Source organism: Triticum urartu, chromosome 1A, assembly GCF_056163025.1.
Source record: "Triticum urartu cultivar PI428250 chromosome 1A, HENAU_Tu73, whole genome shotgun sequence".
Classification (NCBI taxonomy): Eukaryota; Viridiplantae; Streptophyta; class Magnoliopsida; order Poales; family Poaceae; genus Triticum; species Triticum urartu.
In genome coordinates this window covers 503,320,320-503,341,617 of record NC_141873.1, presented here as the reverse complement: position 1 = coordinate 503,341,617, position 21,298 = coordinate 503,320,320, and the positions used below count along the sequence as shown (strand labels likewise).

Genomic DNA, 21,298 nt, shown 5'->3' with positions numbered 1-21,298 from the left:
TGCCCGACAATGTACATTATGAATTCTTGGAGGTGGAAGAACACAGATACGAGTACGGGAAGCCTCTCGTCAAAGATGAAAGGTCTCTAACAATGATGATTCAAAGATTCCATGATTGGTACATGAAAACCTGCAGAGAGTCTGGGGGGAGGAATACTTTGACACTGAGAGTTAAAGAGGAGCATGACCTCGTTGGAACTGATCTATTGAATGTTCCATTTGAGGAGTTCTTCCAGTTTTTCAATCAGAGGGCCCTCGATAAATTAACGGTCACTTGCTACTGTCTATAAGTACTACTTCTATCATTAAGTCTCTATATATAGGTCAGCTCTTTCATTGCATGTATTTATAATTATCCTCACTATGTTATGCTGATTGAAGATCGCCGAATTGAAGAAAAGACAAATCAGTGATATTGGGTTCATTAACCCAAATATCATAGATGCATATTCGGTTGAATTTAAGAAAAAAGATACCAAGGCCAACTTGCTACGATCGTTGGTATTAAATCAAAACAAAGCTATAATACTCTTTCCTTACAACTTCAAGTGAGTGTTACTTTCTTGTGCATATTTGGTTTCCCTTATTAGTCGAGGTTATAGTAATGTAACTGATGAGTTATGCATGTGTGCGTAGGTTCCACTATATTCTCCTAGAGATTAAGCTCGGCTAGGGACTAGTAACCATCTTAGACTCGAGACGAAAAGATCCCAAGGAGTATGCGGACATGACTGAAATTCTCGAGGAGTAAGTTAAATCGATCATTATCGCAGCATATTGGCAACTTTGTTCACTTCCTGATATCAAGTAATTGTTTTCTTTGTCTGGCAGGGTTTGGAAAAAATTCACCTCAAAAGCTCCGGGACTGCCGAAGAAACTGGAATTTAAACACCTGAAAGTAAGTACCACTAGCATGTTCTGTGCATCTCCTAGTGATTCAAGTGCTAGTTTCATCAATACCATTTAGCACGCTTGCTTATCAGTTTGATTAACCTCTATTTCTTGTAAAGTGGTTGTGGCTGGAAGCCGGGAATAATTACTGTGGATACTACATTTGCGAGTCCATCCGCCACACGACCTGTGAGCGGGGCTGCACTAAAAAACAATATGAAGTGTGTAAGCAATAATATTCAGAATTTAACTTTATTTACCATCTTTTGTGTTGAGTTTCATTCATTCATACATATGTATTGACCCCCTTCTTTAAATTAGATGTTTCGGATGCGGGATGAACTCCTAGCACCAGATCGCATGCGAGGAATTCAAGAGGAATTGGCGGCATTCTTTCTTGACCACGTGATCGATAAAGACAAAGAATACTATGTGGACCCTGTGTTCATATATAATTAGGGGATTATATTGTAAAAGATCTTATATTGTATATATGTAGCCATTAGCGTCGGAAAGATATACGAAAACTTGTTGTTCGACCAATCTCTCGGAGAAGGAGAGGTCGATATCACTTCTCTCTGTATGCATATGTTCATGACGATCTTCCGTTTCCTTCATTTTTGCTTACTAGCTAGCGTGTCGAGTGCTCTCTATACGTATTGTACGTAGCATCGACCAAGCACGGAGATAAGAGAGGACACTTCTCTCTATTAATTAATTAGCTAACTAACACAATATATGAAACACCTTAATTAACCATACAAAACCCCAAAATCCCCCCCCTTCAGAAAAAAACAAAAACCCTAGCCCCTGAACAGCTGACGCGTGAATGCCTATTGGTCCCGGTTGGTGTCACCAACCGGGACCAAAGGGCCTCCTGCCTGGACTCGCCGCACCGGCCACGTGGAGGCCCATCTGTCCCGGTTCATGTAAGAACCGGGACTAAAGGCCAAGGGCATTAGTAACGACCTTTTAGTCCCGGTTCCCAAACCGGGACAAAAGGCCCTTACGAACCGGGACAAATGGGCATTTTTCTACTAGTGCAGTGATATGAAAAGTAGGTTTACTATCTCCTTTGAATCTTTCAAGACATATTTGATTCACATCTTATTGTGAAAATCAATGTTTTATATGCTGTCACAAAAGATTTGTCTTCATGCTGCCGGAAGCATCATGAACAATCCAGATTGAAACTGGGTTGGATGGAGTAGAACAAAGGACTACGAATGATGGTGCCTCACACTCTTCTCCTCCATGATATTTCTGCAGAAAAGGCAAAAAGGGAGGCGATCGGTCTCCCCTGCCTTTTGCCAGCAAGGTCACAAGTCCCCTCTCCTTCCCTTCATCATTCTAGCGGCAGGAGAAGAGGAAATGGTCCCTTCATCATCCCAATGTGGCGGTATCCTGGACCAACCACTAGTCCTTATGGTAGGTGTGTCTCACGTCGGTGTTAGGATGACAGAGGCGGTAGTGCGTAGAATAATATTTTCCCAATCCCGCCTTTATCTCAGTAGCGCTCTCGACGATGACACTGCAGGTTCTCTATGAGTCATCTTCCATCAGTCCATTCATACAACGGAACTTTGGGTTCCTAGATGTGGGGAGTTTTGTACTCTACCATCAAACTGCGCTGGATCGGTGTTTGCTCGAACGCTTTTAGGAAGCCTAGAGGAGGTGTATCGGAGCTGGTACATAGTGGTTGCAGTCCTCGATGACAACGACACCAGTGGTCTGAGGCGGATGGATGGAGCGGTGCAAGGTTAGCGGATCGAGAAGGAAATATAAAGATTCTCATTCGATGTAGTCGGACAGAGTAGCTGGCTCTGAGTGGAGCAGTCCAAGGGTAAATAGCTTGACATGCAACCTCGGAAGTGAAAAAAAATCAATAATCCCCGACTCATGAAACCAACTTGTTAGCTATCTAAATAAAATATGTCAATATGATTGGTAGATCTTATAGCAAATGTACTCATTTGTAGGAAAACTAGACATGTGATTGGTGAGGTGGCAAAAATCAACAACTCCCGACCAGGGCTGGCCCATAGGCTGGGGCAATGGGGCAACCGCCCTGGGCCCCTGGGAGGTAGGGGCCCCAGCCCAGGTAGTAGTACAGTTTATGTATTAGAATATGTTTATCTTTAGGTCCAGAAAAATAAGAGGAAAAAAAAGAAAGCCCAAGCCCACCACGTAGGCAGCACTCACGGACGGAAAGAAACCATCGCTAGTTCGCTCCGCTGTGGCAGCACTCCATCGATCTCGTCGAGCTCCAGTCTCTTTGCCTCCTCCCCCAAATTCTCCAATCCCAGAGAACAGCGCCACCGCTCCCATGCACTTCCAAATTCGAGGTGCCGCTCCCTTGCACCCATTAATGGAGACCGATGGTGCTATTCTCTTTCCCAATCATCTCTCTTTGCATCCTCAACCTTCCCCATCAAGTAGACATTTGAGACATCACTGCATCAGAGATGGTACGTCTCCCTCCAATTCTTTTCTTCCTAGTTCATACTCTTCTGTTGGCCTATAATTCAAAGCTTCTTTGGATCCAGGGATGAGAAGGGGGGATGGGGAATGAGTGTTTCAGCCTTGCAGATCTGGGAAGCTACATCGACAATTCGACATCAAGCCATATGCTCATATTCAGGTGCTTTTGTTCCCTGTATTGACTGTTTTTCTACAATTGTTTGGTGACATATCTTTTAAAAAATGGTTCCCAATGAGAAAAGGAAGTGAAAAAAACTTAAGAGATGAACTGGTAAACTCACCGAAAGCTTCAATTGACATTTTTATAGAAAAGGAAGTTAGAAACGGCAGTTCTTCGAATAACTTGAAGTGTTCAGAAGTATATTTGGCTTCTTACTTAGCTCAAAAGACTTTTATTGAATAATATTTAATTACACAAATGCTGTGCTAAATTTGTAGAAACGGTTTCTCAAAATTATGTTGAATCAGATGATCTCTTCTCGGAATTACGACTACGACAAATGACTATACCAGAATCTGATGTGCCATTGCGTGCTATGGAGATTTTCGAGTTTGTTAGAGACATAGACTCTTTTCCAAATATACTAATAGCTTATCGAATTCTATTTGCTGTAGCATTCACTGTAGCATCAGCTGAACGCAGTTTCTCAAAGTTCAAGTTATTGAGAAATTATTTGAGATTATCAATGTCACAGGAAAGATTGAATGGTCTTGCTACTTTATGCATTAGGAAAGCAAAGTAGGATGAAATAAATATTGATGCACAGATCTGATCATCGTATTCAGGAAGCTTTGGAGACGTTTTCTTCGGGTGAAGACATCGAGTAACGAACAGATTGAAGAAAATAGAATCTAATGTAAGCTCTCAGGCATTAACATTATATCTCATGATAACACAAACGCTTCCAATTGCTATCAGTTTGGACAAGGTTTTCATACTTAGAAGAGCGAGGTGATTATCTCTTTATGCCCCTTAGAAGAGCGATCTTTTGTAGAACTATATTGTTTCCATGCTATTAGAATGTAGTTCTCTAGACCATGAATCTATTCTATGTACTGAATTGCTTTCGAAATAGAATGCATTCTGAATTTTTATTTGTCCATAAGGGCCCCATTTTGTTGTCTCGCCCCGGGGCCCTGAATATATATGCACCGGCCCTGTTCCCGACCCATAAATACAACTTCGAGTTACTCCTTTGCAACTACATAGTACCATTGAGCATAAGAGGTGAACACTCAAAATTGCACCGCAAAAATGTAAACTTGCCCATTTTTGGTTGTTTTCACTCGGTGGGTGGGTAGAGAAATGATGCTAGCTTCGTCTATGTGGACTATGATTAGACTATGATCACTGGTAGGCATGGGATGCACTAAGAATATGAGTCCAAGTTGAGAGTATGTACATGAGCTGATTCCACGAGTTTTTGTTGAGAGCGATGACCGCAACACTTTCTCTGCTACATGCATGGTGACTTCAATGTCTCCTGGTTCTCCATAATACCAACAACACACTTATGATCATTTCCAATCGGTCAATGTGGCGGCATCTATGCAAACTGTGTATTTTCCTATCATAAAAGGTAGCGACTCTCCCTATTCAATGAAACTAGATGATGCCCCGCGCGTTGCTGCGGGAATTTTGTAGCAATGTGGACATACCGTAGGATGATTCATAGTCACTAACAGTGTAGAGAATAGAAAAAGACATATCAAAGTGATTACACTATAGATAGTTACAATATATTAGGGATTTGGTATGGCACAGCTGCAAGTAGAAACTAACCAAAGAGAGTTTTCCTTGATTACAAACAAATGCAGCCACTTTACTGATAATTAATTCTAAATTGGGCAGCATAACTACTAATTTTAGGTAGAAGTCAGTGTATTTTGTAAGAAGCTACATGTGTGGTTCACGATGTAGCATGTGAGGTTGTCTCATAAGGAAATTCTAAAACAAATAATAGAGAACAATGCAACTTGTATATGTGAGCTGCATATGAAACATTCAGGAGTCCATAACATCAGGCCTCTATAATAAGAGAGAGGGATGTGAACAAAAAGTAGGTTCATGAATATGAACAGAAAATGTTTTTTTTCTATTTTGCTGCTGTCAAAAGATATAACATGCACTACTTTTTAACCTCATAATTACACATGAAGTATATAATGTGACTAAATAGAAGTGTGAACTAATTTGACAGAATCTGTAGATAAAAAATCACATCAATCAGAGACAAAGGCCCTGTATACACTCTTGTATAGGCTCTAGTCCAGACTCCAGAGTCATGACCTTCTACTTCTTCCTCCATACATTTTTTTCTCGAATACTCTTCCTCTCCATACATAAAAGGGAAACTGTTCAGCTTATTCTCTCTCTTGTATGACAATGAACAAATACATACATTCTTCCATGCGTGTTGGTGTACATGGCATCCAAATCGGAGTATCGGACGAATGGACAGTGCTGCGCCAAACAGTTGCACATGCCAACATGGATCTGCACTCTAATCACTTGTACATACTTTCAAAAATCTGTCTAGCGAGGTCAACAAACAATAAACTTAAGGAAGTAGTTCCAGGGAGAGAAGCAGGAAGGAGGAGACAGTCGATGGAGGGCAGTTTCCATCCACCGATGGGGTGGGATTGATGGCGGCGAACATGCGTCAGATCCAGCCTGCAGAGAAGGCAATCAAGCTCATCCTCAACACAAACCACCCCATAGCTACGCTCCTACCTCATCTGGATCCATCATTACATCAAATCCTTACCCTTCCTTGCTCGATCCGCCCCACCAAACAATATGAATAGCCTGGCATGATTTCCATTCCCCGCCAATCATGGAGTTACTCCACGCCATCCACACCTTGTACATGATCTGCAGCCAAACCAAGAGATGAAGGAGGGCATCACCAGCCGCACAAACAACGTCAGAGATAACAAAAAGAGATCGTACACTTTGATTTCAGGCAGGAAGAGGGGCAGCCGGAATAGGAGTAGCGCTATGATGGAGCTTTTGCTTTCCAAGTGGTACTGCCATGAGGCAAATATTTATAGATCGAGGAGAGGTGAAGCAACGCCTGTTCGGTTGTGGTAACTGAACGAAGGAAGGAGCCGGTAGGGGAAGGGGATGGGACGGGAAGGAAGGAGAAGGGGTTGGTCTGTGTGCGAATTGAGACCATACGGCTTCTGTGCTAATTTAAGTCTGCAAATTGAGCAACAACAACATGCATGTCTACATGCCAATAGAAATTAGTTAAATGAAAAACTAAATGATAATGTGGCAGTTTGATGATGTGGATAGGCTGCATGTTAAGAGAAATAACATAGTGGGGATGAACTATTTAGGTATTATAGATATGGCAAAGGTTTGCCTCTTCTCCAATAAAAGAATGCATTGTTTTTTTATTTATCCACTAGAAAAAGGGTCTTCTGTCCCGTTTGGTAAGGGCCTTTTGTCCAGGTTTTTGAACCGGGACTAAAGGGTCGTTACTAATGCCCTGGACCTTTAGTCCCAGTTCAAACAGGAACCGAGACAGATGGGCCTCCATGTGGCCGGTGCGCCGAGCCTAGGCAGGAGGGCCTTTGGTCCCGGTTGGTTGCACCAACCGGGACCAATAGGCATCCACGCATCAGCATTTCACGGACTGAAGTTTTTTTTGCCTTTGGTCCCAGTTGGTGGCACCAACCGGGGCCAATAGGCATCCACGCATCAGCATTTCAGGGGCTGAGGTTTTTGTTTTTGTTTTTTGAAAAGGGGGGGGGTGGGGTTTTGGGAGGTTAACTTAGGTGTTTCATATATTGTGTTAGCTAGCTAATTAATAGAGAGAAGTGTCCTCTCTTATGTCTATGCTTGGTCGACACTACGTACTATATACGTATAGAGAGGACTAGACACGCTAGCTAGCTAGTAAGCAAATGAAGGAAACAGAAGATCGTCATGAACATATATGCATACAGAGAGAAGTGATATCGACCACCTCTCCTTCTCCTAGAGATTGGTCGAACAACAAGTTCTCGTATATCTATCCGACACTACCGGCTACATATATACAATAATTATCTCTTACAATATAATCTCCTAATTATATACGAACAAAGGATCCACATAGTATTCTCCATCTTCAGTGATCACGTGGTCAAGGAAGAATGCCGCCAATTCTTCTTGAATTGCTCGCATACGACATGGTGCTAGGAGTTCATCCCACATCCGAAAGATCTAATTTGAAGAAGGGGGTAAATACATATATATATATATGAATAAATGAAACTCAACACAAATGATGGTAATAAAATAAAATTATGAATATTATTGCTTACGCACTTCATATTGTTCGTCAGAGTACCCTCGTTCACAGGTCGTGTGGCGGATGGACTCGCAAACGTAGTATCCATAGAAATCATTCCCTTGTTCCTGCCACAACCACTTTACAAGAAATAGAGGTCAATCAAACTGATAAGCAAGCATGCCAAATGGTATTGATGAAACTAGCGCTTGAATCACTAGGAGATGCGCGGAACATGTTACTATAGTACTTACTTTCGGGTGTCTAAATTGCAGCTTCTTCGGCAGTCCCAGAGCTTTTTTGGTGAATTTTCTCCAAACCCTGCCAGACAAAGAAAACAATTACTTGATATCAGGAAATGAACAAAGTTGCTGATATGGTGGATAATGATCGATTTAACTTACTTCTTGAGCATTTGAGTCATGTCTGCATAGTCCTGGGGATCTTTTCGTCTCGAGTCTAAGACGGTTACTAGTCCCTGCTCAAGCTTAATCTCTAGGAGAATATAGTGGAACCTGTGCATGCATACATAACTCATCAATTACATTACTATAACCTGGACTAATAAGGGAAACAGAATATGCACAAGACAGTAACACTCACTTGAAGTTGTAAGGAAAGAGTATTATATCTTTGTTTTCATTTATTACCAACGATCGTAGCAAGTTGGCCTCGGTATCTTCGGCATGATATTTATCCTCAGTTGCATCTATGAGATTTGTGTTAATGAACCCAATATCACCGATTTGTCTTTTCTTCAATTCGGCGATCTTCAATCTGCATAATATAGTGAGGATAATTATAAATACATGCAATGAAAGAGTTGACCTATATAGAGAGACTTAATGACAGAAGTAGTACTACTTACAGACAGTAGCAAGTGACTGTTGCTTTATCGAGGGCCTTTTGATTGAAAAACTGGAAGAACTCCTCAAATGGAACATTCACCAGTTCAATTCCAATGAGGTCATGCTCCTCTCTAACTCTCAGCGTCAAAGTATTCCTCCCCCCAGACTCTCTGCAGGTTTTCATGTACCAATCATGGAATCTTCGCATCATCGTTGTTAGAGATCTTTCATCTTTGAGGAGAGGCTTCCCGTACTTGTATTTGTGTTCCTCCACCTCCAAGAACTCATAATGTACATCGTCGGGCAGGTAATCTCCAAGATTGCTATAACCGGGCACCATCCTCGGATCATTAGTAGGCACCTTGAGCGGGGGGCACGATTGGTTCGCTTGTTCGCCGAGCTGGGGTATTTTTTTCCCAAATCGTCGTTCTTTTAACCTTTGATCGGTGACAGTACTTCCCGACCGCTCCGCTTCGACAAATGACTTTTCAATAATGCGCTCATAGTTGCCTTTCGGCGGAAACTTTGCTGGTTTTTCAGGGCAGCCAAAGTGCGCTTCGCTTTCACCGGATCTACCTTCTCCTCCAGAGGTGGATGTTTCTTTGCTTTCACCCCTTCAAAGAAGTTCCTCACTTCGGCTCGCGCGATGTCGGCTTTCTCCTCCGGGGTCCTCTCGTATGGTAACTTCTCTGGAGTCTTCAGAGAAGGACTGAATCTGTATTGCCTCCCGCCTCTGGCTGTACTGCTAGACGCCGGCAGAGCAGACAGAGCGGCTGCGGTTGTCTTTTTTCCTTGCTTACGAGGCGGAGGAGAAGGACTACGACGCGCCGGAGCAGCCGGAGCAGCGGCGGGTCTCTTTCGCCCTTGCCGACGAGGCGGAGAAGGAGGAGGTTGGCTGCCCGGGCGCGCCGACACAGGCGGAGAAGGAGGAGGAGTGCCACCACGCGTCGGAGAAGGAGGCCCAGTGCCCTGATCATCACTAGTCGGAGGAGGAGGCGGTGGAGGAGGCGGAGTGCCCTGACTCGCTGGAGGAGGAGGAGGCGGAGGCGTCCAGTTCGGAAGGTTGATGAGCTCCTTCCGCCATAGGCATGGAGTCTTCACAGCAGAACCGAGCCGAGTCTCCCCTTCACCGGTAGGGTGGTCAAGCTGGAGGTCCTCAAATCCCTTCATTATTTCATCCACCATCACCCTAGCATATCCTTCTAGAATCGGCCGGCAGAGAAAAGTTGCGCCGGGTTCAGTAGGAAAAACAGAGCCAACAGCCGCCTTGAGCTTCAAATTCATCCATTGTGTCATAAGGTGGCAATTTTGAGACTCCGTGATAGCATCCACGGGATAGCTAGCAGGAGCCGTCAAGACATGCTCCGGCTGAAGCAGCTCGGTGGAAGCCACGCTGCTTCTCCGCTGAGATGGCGGGGTAGCTTCAGGGGAAGCTTTGGCAGTTCGTTTGCTGCGATTTGCTTCTCGTTCCTCTATCACTTGTACCCTTGTGTGCAGCGCCTGCATTTGGGTCTGCTGCACTTTTTTCCTCCTCTCCTGGCATTTGTATCCGCCTACGTCCGGAAAACCAGCCTTCCACGAAACGGACCATGGCGTGCCTCGTGTCCGTCTAGGGTGCTTAGGATTCCCGAGGGCCATTGTGAGCTCGTCGTTCTCTCTGTCTGGAATGAACGTCCCTTGCTGCGCTGCATCGATATAGTGCTTTAGCTTCTTGACTGGTATGTTCATTTGCTCGTCCGTCCAAACGCATTTCCCTGATACAGGGTCCACGGTTCCGCCAGCCCTGAAAAACCAAGTTCGGCAACGGTCTGGCCAGTTCATTGTCTCTGGTTTGATCCCTTTATCAAGCAGATCATTCTCAGCCTTGGCCCACTTAGGCCGGGCTTTGAGGTAGCCACCTGACCCCGTGCGATGGTGAAGCTTCTTCTTTGCAGCATTTTTCTTGTTTGTCGCCGACATCTTCTTACTCTTTTCCGATGTCTTGTAGGCCACAAATGTGGCCCAGTGATCTCTGATCTTCTCATATCTGCCGATGAATTCTAGTGTCTCTTCCTTGTCGACAAACATTTTTAGCTCATTCTTCCACCTCCTGAATAGCTCTGCCATCTTCTTAAGAGCATGAGACTTGATTAATTGCTCTTTAACTGGCTTCTCTGGATCCTCCTCTGGCGGTAGGGTGAAATTTGCCTTCAGCTCAGTCCAAAGATCATATTTCTGCATATCATTGACATAAGACACCTCAGGGTCTTTGTTCTTAGGCTTATACTGTTGTTGGATGCTGATCGGGATCTTGTCCCTAACAAGAACCCCGCACTGAGCAGAAAATGCTTCCTTTGTCCGGATGGGTTCAATCGGCATGCCATCGCGCGCGATTTCCGTGATCTCAAACCTTTCATTAGAGCGCAAATTTTTCTTCGGGCCTCGTCTCTTTACCGAAGTTGTGCTCGATCCGGAGGGCTAGAAAAAAGAAGAATTAGACGAGAGTTAATTAATATGTGTACATACCAAAACAATGAATGCATCAATTAGCTAGTCATCACAGGCTTAACTAATATATTTACCTGGTCGGACTCTGTTCGGTCACCGGAGCCGTCACCACAGGCTCCTTCTTGCACCAGCATTGGGTCACCGGAGCCATCATAATCATGTGTTTCCTCCTCCATTCTTCGATCACCGTAGCCTGCTTCTTCTTCACCCTATTCTGCTTCCAGACCATCATTGTCGTTAAGATACGACATGACATCACCTCCGGCTAAGATTATGTCCCCCAACACCTGTTCTTGTTCCTTGTCTCGTCCGAACTCCATTGTTTCTGCAAATATTACAACATGGCAATTATTACACAAACATGACAACATGTGGATGTATTAGTGGCAAACATAGGCCTAGCTTATTCCGGGTTTGGGGTGGCCTCGGCAACGCTTCAAGGGTAGCTAGGGGCACGGCTGGAGGGGGTAGGAGACAGACATCATTTTTTCTAGGGTTTGGGTGTCCTCGAGAGTTTTGGTCGAGCGAGAGGGCCGGGGGTGCTCCCGTGGTATAAGTTATCGGGGAGGGGGTAGTTCGAACCCCCCCTCGTGTTGAAGTTATCGGGACACGGAGTATATCGACAACGACATATCTGATAAAAAATAAGAAGACAAAGAAGAAATAAAAACAGGAGAAGAAGATATTAATAGAGGAGAAGATTGAAGAAAAAAAAGAAGAAAAAAAGAGGAGAAGAATAAAAAATAGAATATTCTCTTCTTCTCCTCTATTTTTTCTTCTTCTCCTCTATTCCTTTCTTCTTCTCCTCTTCTTTTTCTTCTTTTTTCTTCTTCTTATTTATTTCTCCTCTTCTTCTCCTTTCTTCCTCTTCTTATTTTCCTTTTTCCTCTCATTCTTTTTCTTCTTCTTCCTTTCCTAGATAGATATATAAAACTTTTCTAAAAATGTAACTTTTGCATACATACATGGGAAAAAATATTATCGGGGAGGGGGGTAGGTCGAACCCACCCCCCCTCGTGTTGAAGTTATCGGGACACGGGGTATATCGACAACGACATATCCAATAAAAAATAAGAAGACGAAGAAGAAATAAAAAGAGGAGAAGAAGATATTAATAGAGGAGAAGATTGAAGAAAAAAAAGAAGAAAAAAAAGAGGAGAAGAATAAAGAAATAGAGGAGAAGAAGAGAAAATAGAATATTGTATTTTCTCTTCTTCTCCTCTATTCCTTTCTTCTTCTCCTCTTATTTTTCTTCTTTTTTCTTCTTCTTATTTATTTCTCCTCTTCTTCCTCTCCTCTTCTTCTCCTTTCTTCCTCTTCTTATTTTCCTTTTTCCTCTTATTCTTTTTCTTCTTCTTCCTTTCCTAGCTAGATATATAAAACTTTTCCATGGATCATCATTTCTCATATATATATATATATCCATCTATAGCCACATACATATATAAATGGGAAAAAATGCTATGAACAAAAATACATATATACTTGGTAAATATTCTATGAACACCGCTTCTCATATATATCAATGCATACATCCATGGATCATCATTGCTCATATATCCATAGTCATATATAAAAACTTTCTATATATGAACAAAAAACTTTCTATGAACAAAAAAAAACATTTTTGACATATTTAGCACATTCTAAATTTTCCTAACTCTTTTACAACCACAAAAATTACTCCAACTTCATGACAGTACCCACACTCCATTTCACCAAAAACCTTCTGATCCATAGTTCAAAATTTTCAAATTTCATTCAAATGAAATTTTAACCAAATTCAAATTCCTTGCTGAAAACCTATTCTAAACCAATCCAAAAATTCTGAAATTTTGCCATCACCTTTGTCTTGCATCAGTACCTCACCAAAAAAAATATCCTAAATTCTAAAAATGCCCAAAGCCATCTAGCATTTGATCAAACACCCTCTATAGCACTATTCATATCTGAAAAAAATTTAGAAAATTCTGAAATTGGACGGCGTGTTGTTGCTGCTGCTCCACTCCTTCTCCTCTCCTCTCCTTCTCCTCTCCTTCTGCTCTTCAATGTGTCGGGGCCGGCGGCGACCATGGAGCAGGGGCAGAGAGCAAGGGACGCTCGGGCGCAAGAGCGGCGCTCGATCAGGACCATGGGAAAGGGGGGCTCACTTCGAGGGGGGAGCCGATGGCAGGAGTCCGGCGACGAGCACGGCGGGCTCGAGGCGGCACGCGGTGATGGGGACGGCGGTATCGGGACGGCACAGGGCGACAGGGACGAGGAGGGTGGGCTTGGGGAGGCACGCGGCGACGGAGAGGACGAGGACGACGGGCTCGGGGATGCCGGCGACGAGGATGGCGCGGGCTCGGGGAGGCGACGGCGTTGGCGGCGGCGGCGTAGACGGCGAGGTGGAGCAGCCTGATGGCGTTGATGAGCTCGGCGTCGTCGGTGGGGTGGGGGTGGGGAGGCAACTGGCGATGAAAACTGAAAATTTTCACAAGTGTTTGTTATATAGTCCAAGCATTAGTCCCGGTTCGTGGCACCAACCGGGACTAATGCCCCCCTTTAGTCCCGGTTGGTGCCACCAACCGGGATTCGGCAGCCCAAAGGGCGGGAAGCAGAGGCATGTGGTCCCGGTTGGTGGCACCAACCGAGACTAAAGGGGGGCATTGGTCCCGGTTGGTGCCATGAACCGTGACCAATGCACCCCTTTAGTCCCGGTTGGTGGCACCAACCGGGACCAAAGGCCTTGTGCTGCCCCGCGTCAAAAGTTTAGTATCACCTCGCTAGCTGAGAGAGCTCGAGAGTGGTTTATAAGCCCCACTGCGGCTGCCCTCTCGAGCTCCTCTCAAATGCAGGCTTACGGGCCTAATCTTACACTATTCTGTTGTGGGCCTAATCTTACGGGTCAGCAAAATTATAAACTTTCTGTTAGTGCCATTAGTTTTCAAATTTGAATAGTTAAAATTTGAATTGTTTGAAATTTGTGTGAATCACAAGTTTGTGATTAACTTTACTATAAAAATAGTTTTTTCCTATTTTTTGCATTATTTATTTTCTTTTGTTTTTTGCTTTAATTTTTAATTCTTTTTGCTTTTAGGTTAGCAAAATTATAAACTTTCTGTTAGTGTCATTAGTTTTAGAAGAATTATAAACTTTCTCTTAGTGCCATTAGTTTTCAAATTTGAATAGTTAAAATTTGAATTCTTTGAAATTTGTGTGAATCACAAGTTTGTGATTAACTTTACTATAAAAATAGTTTTTCCTGTTTTTTTGTTTTGTTTTTTGCACTATTTATTTTCTTTTGTGTTTTGCTTTAATTTTTAATTCTTTTTGCTTTTAGGTTAGCAAAATTATAAACTTTTTAGTGTCATTAGTTTTAGAAAAATTATAAACTTTCTGTTAGTGCCATTAGTTTTCAAATTTGAATAGTTAAAATTTGAATTCTTTGAAATTTGTGTGAATCACAAGTTTGTGATTAACTTTACTATAAAAATAGTTTTTTCCTGCTTTTTTGTTTTGTTTTTTGCATTATTTATTTTCTTTTGTGTTTTGCTTTAATTTTTAATTATTTTTGCTTTTAGGTTAGCAAAATTATAAACTTTCTGTTAGTGTCATTAGTTTTGGAAAAATTATAAACTTTCTGTTAGTGCCATTAGTTTTCAAATTTGAATAGTTAAAATTTGAATTCTTTGAAATTTGTGTGAATCATAAGTTTGTGATTAACTTATTAAAAAATGAGAATAGATGCGCATATAGAGAAAATTCAACCTAAATTCATAGTAAATTTCTATGAATTTCAGAGAAATTCACTCTGAATTTAGGTTAAACTTTTCTCTATAAGGGCATCTATTTTCACTTTGAGAGGAGCTCAACAAGGCAGAGAGGGAAGGGCTTTAGGTGTGAGCCCCCTTCGGTTGGCGAGGTGGGACTAAACTCTGCCCGCAACGAGGACCAACCCTTTAGTCCCAGTTTGTGGCACAAACCGGGACTAATGGTCATGGGCCAGGGGCGAGGAGCATTGGTCCCGGTTGGTGCCACGAACCGGGACCAATGCCCCCTTTAGTCCCGGTTGGTGGTACCAACCGGGACCAAAGGCCTTGCGCTGCCCGCGGCCAAAAGTTTAGTCCCACCTCGCTAGTTGAGAGGGGCTCGGAGTGGTTTATAAGCCCCACTGTGGCTGCCGTCTCGAGCTCCTCTCAAATGCAGGCTTACGGGCCTAATCTCACACTATGCCGTCTGTGGGCCTATTGGGCCTTCTGCGGGCCTAAATCCTGGTCCAGGTTGGGTTTCTAGTCGTATTCAGGCCGTGGCGGCCCAATAGGTGGCAGTTTTTTTTTGTTTTTTTCCAGTTTTTTGTTTTATTTTTTGCATTATTTATTTTCTTTTGTTTCTTGCTTTATTTTTTAATTCTTTTTTGCTTTTAGGTCAGAAAAATTGTAAACTTTCTGTTAGTGCCATTAGTTTTCAAATTTGAATAGTTAAAATTTAAATTCTTTGAAATTTGTGTGAATCACAAGTTTGTGATTAACTTTACTTTTTCCATTTTTTTTGTTTTGTTTTTTGCATTATTTATTTTCTTTTGTTTTTTGCTTTTTTTAATTCTTTTTGCTTTTAGGTCAGCAAAATTATAAACTTTCTGTTAGTGCTATTAGTTTTAGAAAAAATATAAACTTTTTGTTAGTGCCATTAGTTTCCAAATTTGAATAGTTAAAATTTGAATTCTTTGAAATTTGTGTGAATCACAAGTTTGTGATTAACTTTACTATAAAAATAGATTTTTCCAGTTTTTGTTTTGATTTTTGCATTATTTATTTTCTTTTGTTTTTTGCTTTATTTTTTAGTTCTTTTTGCTTTTAGGTCAGAAAAATTATAAACTTTCTGTTAGTGCCATTAGTTTTAGAAAAAATTATAAACTTTCTGTTAGTGTCATTAGTTTTAGAAAAAATTATAAACTTTCTGTTAGTGCCATTAGTTTTCAAATTTGAATAGTTAAAATTTGAATAATGGTATTACGAGGGCCGAACCATAAGACATTAAAGCATTTCAAATGAACTCTGAAAAAGTTGAAAGTTGGCATGGTATCATAATTTCACCCACATAGCATGTGCATGTACAAAACGGACAATGGTATCATACTCGTCTGTTACAAAGTTGGCATGGTATCATCATAATAGTTGCGGGAGAAAGTCTTCACTTTTTCTTCGCTTGTGTCATTTTCTTATTGCGCCGTAACCATGGATAATTTTCATCGTTTATCAGGATGCTTGGGTCAGCCTTGACTTTGAAGGGAGGAATTTCATGAAACTTTTCATAATCTTCAGACATGTCTGTCTTGCCCTCCACTCCCACGGTGTCCCTTTTCCTGAAAGAACTATGTGGCGCTTTGGCTCATCGTATGATGTATTCGCTTCCTTATCTTTTCTTTTTCTCGGTTTGGTAGACATGTTCTTCACATAGATAACCTGTGCCACATCATTGGCTAGGACGAACGGTTCGTCTGCATATGCAAGATTGTTGAGATCCACTGTTGTCATTCCGTACTGTGGGTCTACCTGTACCACGCCTCCTGACAGATTGACCCATTTGCACTTAAAAAAAAGGACCCTAAAATCATGTCTGTAGTCAAGTTCCCACATGTCCACTATGTAACCATAATATGTGTCCTTTCCGCTCTCGGTTGCTGCATCAAAGCGGACACCGCTGTTTTGGTTGGTGCTCTTTTGATCTTGGGCGATCGTGTAAAATGTATTCCCATTTATCTCGTATCCTTTGTAAGTCAATACAGTCAAAGATGGTCCCTGGACAACAAGTACAGCTCATCACAAACAGTGTTGTCACCTCTGAGATGTGTTTCCAACCAACTGCTGAAAGTCCTGATGTGTTCACATGTAATCCAGTCGTCGCACTGCTCCGGGTGTTTGGAGCGTAGACTGTTCTTGTGTTCATCGACATACGGGGTCACCAAGGTAGAGTTCTGTAGAACTGTGTAGTGTGCTTGAGACTAAGAATATCCGTCCCTGCATATTATTGAGGCCCCTCACAGCGTGCCTTTTCTAGTCAGTCTCCCCTCATACCGCGATTTAGGGAGACCTATCTTCGTAAGGCCAGGAATGAAGTCAACACAAAACCCAATGACATCCTCTGTTTGATGGCCCATGGAGATGCTTCCTTCTGTCCTAGCGCGGTTACGGACATATTTCTTTAAGACTCCCATGAACCTCTCAAAGGGGAACATATTATGTAGAAATACGGGCCCCAGAATGACAATCTCGTCGACTAGATGAACTAGGACGTGTGTCATGATATTGAAGAAGGATGGTGGGAACACCAGCTCAAAACTGACAAGATATTGCGCCACATCACTCCTTAGCCTTGGTACGATTTCTGGATCGATCACCTTCTGAGAGATTGCATTGAGGAATGCACATAGCTTCACAATGGCTAATCGGACGTTTTCCGGTAGAAGCCCCCTCAATGCAACCGGAAGCAATTGCGTCATAATCACGTGGAAGTCATGAGACTTTAGGTTCTGGAACTTTTTCTCTGGCGTATTTATTATTCCCTTTATATTCGACGAGAAGCCAGTCGTGACCTTCATACTGAGCAGGCATTCAAAGAAGATTTCTTTCTCTTCTTTCGTAAGAGCGTAGCTGGCAGGACCTTTATACTGCTTCGGAGGCATGCCGTCTTTTTCGTGCAAACTTTGCAGGTCCTCCCGTGCCTCAGGTGTATCTTTTATCTTCCCATACACGCCCAAGAAGCCTAGCAGGTTCATGCAAAGGTTCTTCGTCATGTGCATCACGTCGATTGAAGAGCGGACCTCTAGGTCTTTCCAGTAGGGTAGGTCCCAAAATATAGATTTCTTCTTCCACATGGGTGCGTGTCCCCCAGCGTCATTCAGAACAGCTAGTCCGCCGGGACCCTTTCCAAAGATTGCGTGTAAATCATTGACCATAGCAAGTACGTGATCACCGGTACGCATGGCGGGCTTCTTCCGGTGATCTGCCTCGCCTTTGAAATGCTTGCCTTTCTTTCGACATTGATGGTTGGTCGGAAGAAATCGACGATGGCCCAGGTACACATTCTTCCTGCATTTGTCCAGGTATATACTTTCAGTTTCTTCTAAACAGTGCGTGCATGCGTGGTATCCCTTCTTTGTCTGTCTTGAAAGGTTACTGAGAGCGGGCCAATCGTTGATGGTTACAAACAGCAACGCGTGCAGGTTAAAGTCCTCCTGTTTGTGCTCATCCCACGTACGTACACCGTTTCCATTCCACAGTTGTAAAAGTTCTTCAACTAATGGCCTTAGGAACACATCAATGTCATTGATGGGTTGCTTAGGGCCTTGGATGAGAATTGGCATCATAATGAACTTCCGCTTCATGCACATCCAAGGAGGAAGATTATATATACATAGAGTCACGGGCCAGGTGCTGTGATTGTTGCTCTGCTCCCCGAAAGGATTAATGCCATCTGCGCTTAAACCAAACCATACGTTCCTTGGGTCACTTGCAAACTCATGCCAGTACTCTCTCTCGATTTTTCTCCACTGCGACCCGTCAGCTGGTGCTCTCAACTTCCCGTCTTTCTTACAGTCCTCACTGTGCCATCGCATCAGCTTGGCATGCTCTTCGTTTCTGAACAGACGTTTCAACCGTGGTATTATAGGAGCATACCACATCACCTTCGCAGGAACCCTCTTCCTGGGGGGCTCGCCGTCAACATCACCAGGGTCATCTCGTCCGATCTTATACCGCAATGCACCGCATACCGAGCATGCGTTCAGATCCTTGTACGCATCGCGGTAGAGGATGCAGTCATTAGGGAATGCATGTATCTTCTGCACCTCCAATCCTAGAGGGCATATGACCTTCTTTGCTACGTATGTACTGTCGGGCAATTCGTTATCCTTTGGAAGCTTCTTCTTCAATATTTTCAGTAGCTTCTCAAATCCTTTGTCAGGCACAGCATTCTCTACCTTCCACTGCAGCAATTCCAGTACGGTACCGAGCTTTCTGTTGCCATCTTCGCAATTGGGGTACAGCCCTTTTTTGTGATCCTCTAACATGCGATCGAACTTCAGCTTCTCCTTTTGACTTTCGCATCGCGTCCTTGCATCGACAATGACCCGGCGGAGATCATCATCATCGGGCACATCGTCTGGTTCCTCATGATCTTCAGCAGCTTCCCCCGTTGCAACATCATTGGGCACATCATTTGGTTCCTCTTGATCTTCAGCAGCTTCCCCGGTTGCAGCATCACCGTATTCAGGGGGCACATAGTTGTCATCGTCCTCTTCTTCTTCACCGTCTTCCATCATAACCCCTATTTCTCCGTGCCTCGTCCAAACATTATAGTATGGCATGAAACTATTGTAAAGAAGGTGAGTGTGAAGCATTTTTCGGTCAGAGTAAGACTTTGTATTCCCACATTTAGGGCATGGAGAACACATAAAACCATTCTGCTTGTTTGCCTCAGCCACTTTGAGAAAATCATGCACGCCCTTAATGTACTCGGAGGTGTGTCTGCCACCGTACATCCATTGCCGGTTCATCTGCGTGCATTATATATAATTAAGTGTGTCAAAAACCATTATAGAACATCATGAATAGATAATTAAGTGACCAAATTAATAGAAGTTCATCATCATATTAAAACCAAAGTACATACATAGTTCTCATCTAACAACATATAGCTCTCCAGAGCATCTAATTAATTAAACCATACATTGAAACTATGTAAAACATTTCAATGTGAAAACAAATGCGATCATAATCGCAACCAAGGTAACAATTGATCCAACAGCATAATCATACCAAGCCTCGGTATGAATGGCATATTATGCGATCATAATCGCAACCAAGGTAACAATTGATCCAACGGCATAATCATACCAAGCCTCGGTATGAATGGCATATTTTCTAATCTTTCAAATCTTCAACCGCATTGCATCCATCTTGATCTTGTGATCATCAACGACATCCGCAACATGCAACTCCAATATCATCTTCTCCTCCTCAATTTTTTTATTTTTTCCTTCAAGTAATTGTTTTCTTCTTCAACTAAATTTAACCTCTCGACAATAGGGTCGGTTGGAATTTTCGGTTCAACTACCTCCTAGATAAATAAAATCTATGTCACGTTGGTCGGCATAATTGTCATAAACAATAAATGAACCAAATAGTTATAAAAAGATAACATATAGCACATCCGAATCATAGCCAGGATGAGGGCCGACGGGGGCGGATACCAAAACCATCGCACTATATAATAACAAGCAATAATAAAAGTAAGAAAATTAGACAAGTATCTATCTAGCTAAAGTAAGAAAATTTTCTTTCAGAAAGAAGATAAGAACAAGAGGCTCACCACGGTGGTGCCGGCGACGAGATCGGTGCGGGCGATCCACGGCGGTGAAGACGGGAGTGGGACGTGACGGGCCGCTAAATCTAGACAAATCTCGAGGAAAATGGAGCTTTGAGGTCAAGCTTCGAGAGGAGAAAGCTTAACTAGTGTGGCTCGGGCATTTCATCGAACACCTCATGTGCATAGGAGGTGAGCTAGAGCACCACAAAGCCCTCCCCTCGCCGGGCAGAGAAAAACAGAGCACTGGGGTGCTCTGCTCGCGGGCGAAGGGTATATATAGGCACCTCATTGGTCCCGGTTCGCGGCATGAACCGGGACTAAAGGAAAGCCTGTGGTCCCGGTTCAAGCCACCAACCGGGACCAAGGGTGGTGGACCAGGAGCGAGGCCCATTGGTCCCGGTTCGTCCCACCAACCGGGACCAAAGGGGCATGACGAACCGGGACCAATGCCCCCACGAGGCCCGGCAGGCCCCTGGCCTCACGAACCGGGACCAATGCCCCCATGGGTCCCGGTTCTGGACTGAACCGGGACTAATGGGCTGACCCGGCCTGAACCAAAGCCCTGTTTTCTACTAGTGATCCAAGTAGGCAAATTCCCTTGTTTTGAAGCCTGACTAGCGATTGGAAACCACACGCAACACAACAACGAACAAAACAGTTCTTTAGAGACCTTCATGATCTAATGATAAAGAAGTTCATCAGCTCGTATTCTTCCATCACCGAAGCGGGGTGTTAATGTTGCCCAATGAAGCACGTAGTTTAGAAGCTGGAAACTCCAGGAACACAAGCAGAACATATGGACAATGTGTGCTCCCCTTTTGAAGGTAAAGTTTGCACAAGGAAGCGTGATCACCGTCACGACATGTTTTACAACTTGCTTCTGGTGTCAGCTTCAATGCTTTTATAACTTAGTCAGGGGCTCGACACGTGCTCATTCCCGCCTTCAAAGTCACGAGTGTC

At 43.2% G+C, this 21,298-nt stretch overlaps 1 protein-coding gene and 1 pseudogene across 1 annotated transcript; both read right to left on the bottom strand.

Moving 5' to 3' along the window:
- Nucleotides 1-8,519: 8,519 nt before the first annotated feature.
- On the bottom strand, nucleotides 8,520-10,723 carry LOC147991981 (uncharacterized; annotated as a pseudogene).
- A 2,413-nt stretch (nucleotides 10,724-13,136) lies between these two features.
- LOC147991980 (uncharacterized) lies at nucleotides 13,137-19,526 on the bottom strand. The gene is made up of 2 exons (XM_087538892.1): nucleotides 17,633-19,526; nucleotides 13,137-13,453 (listed from the first exon to the last, which is right to left on the bottom strand). The coding sequence occupies exons 1-2, from the start codon at nucleotides 19,524-19,526 to the stop codon at nucleotides 13,137-13,139; spliced, it is 2,211 nt and encodes a 736-aa protein (XP_087395018.1).
- Between the last annotated feature and the right edge of the window lie 1,772 nt (nucleotides 19,527-21,298).

Bases quoted from the DNA above. Each gene is read 5' to 3' on its own strand.
- LOC147991980 (XM_087538892.1), bottom strand. From the start codon at position 19,526: ATGAACCGGCAATGGATGTACGGTGGCAGACACACCTCCGAGTACATT. The intron at 13,454-17,632 runs GTCCTGCCAGCT...GAAAATTTTCAG, and splicing joins GCCTCCGAAGCAGTATAAAG to TTTTCATCGCCAGTTGCCTC.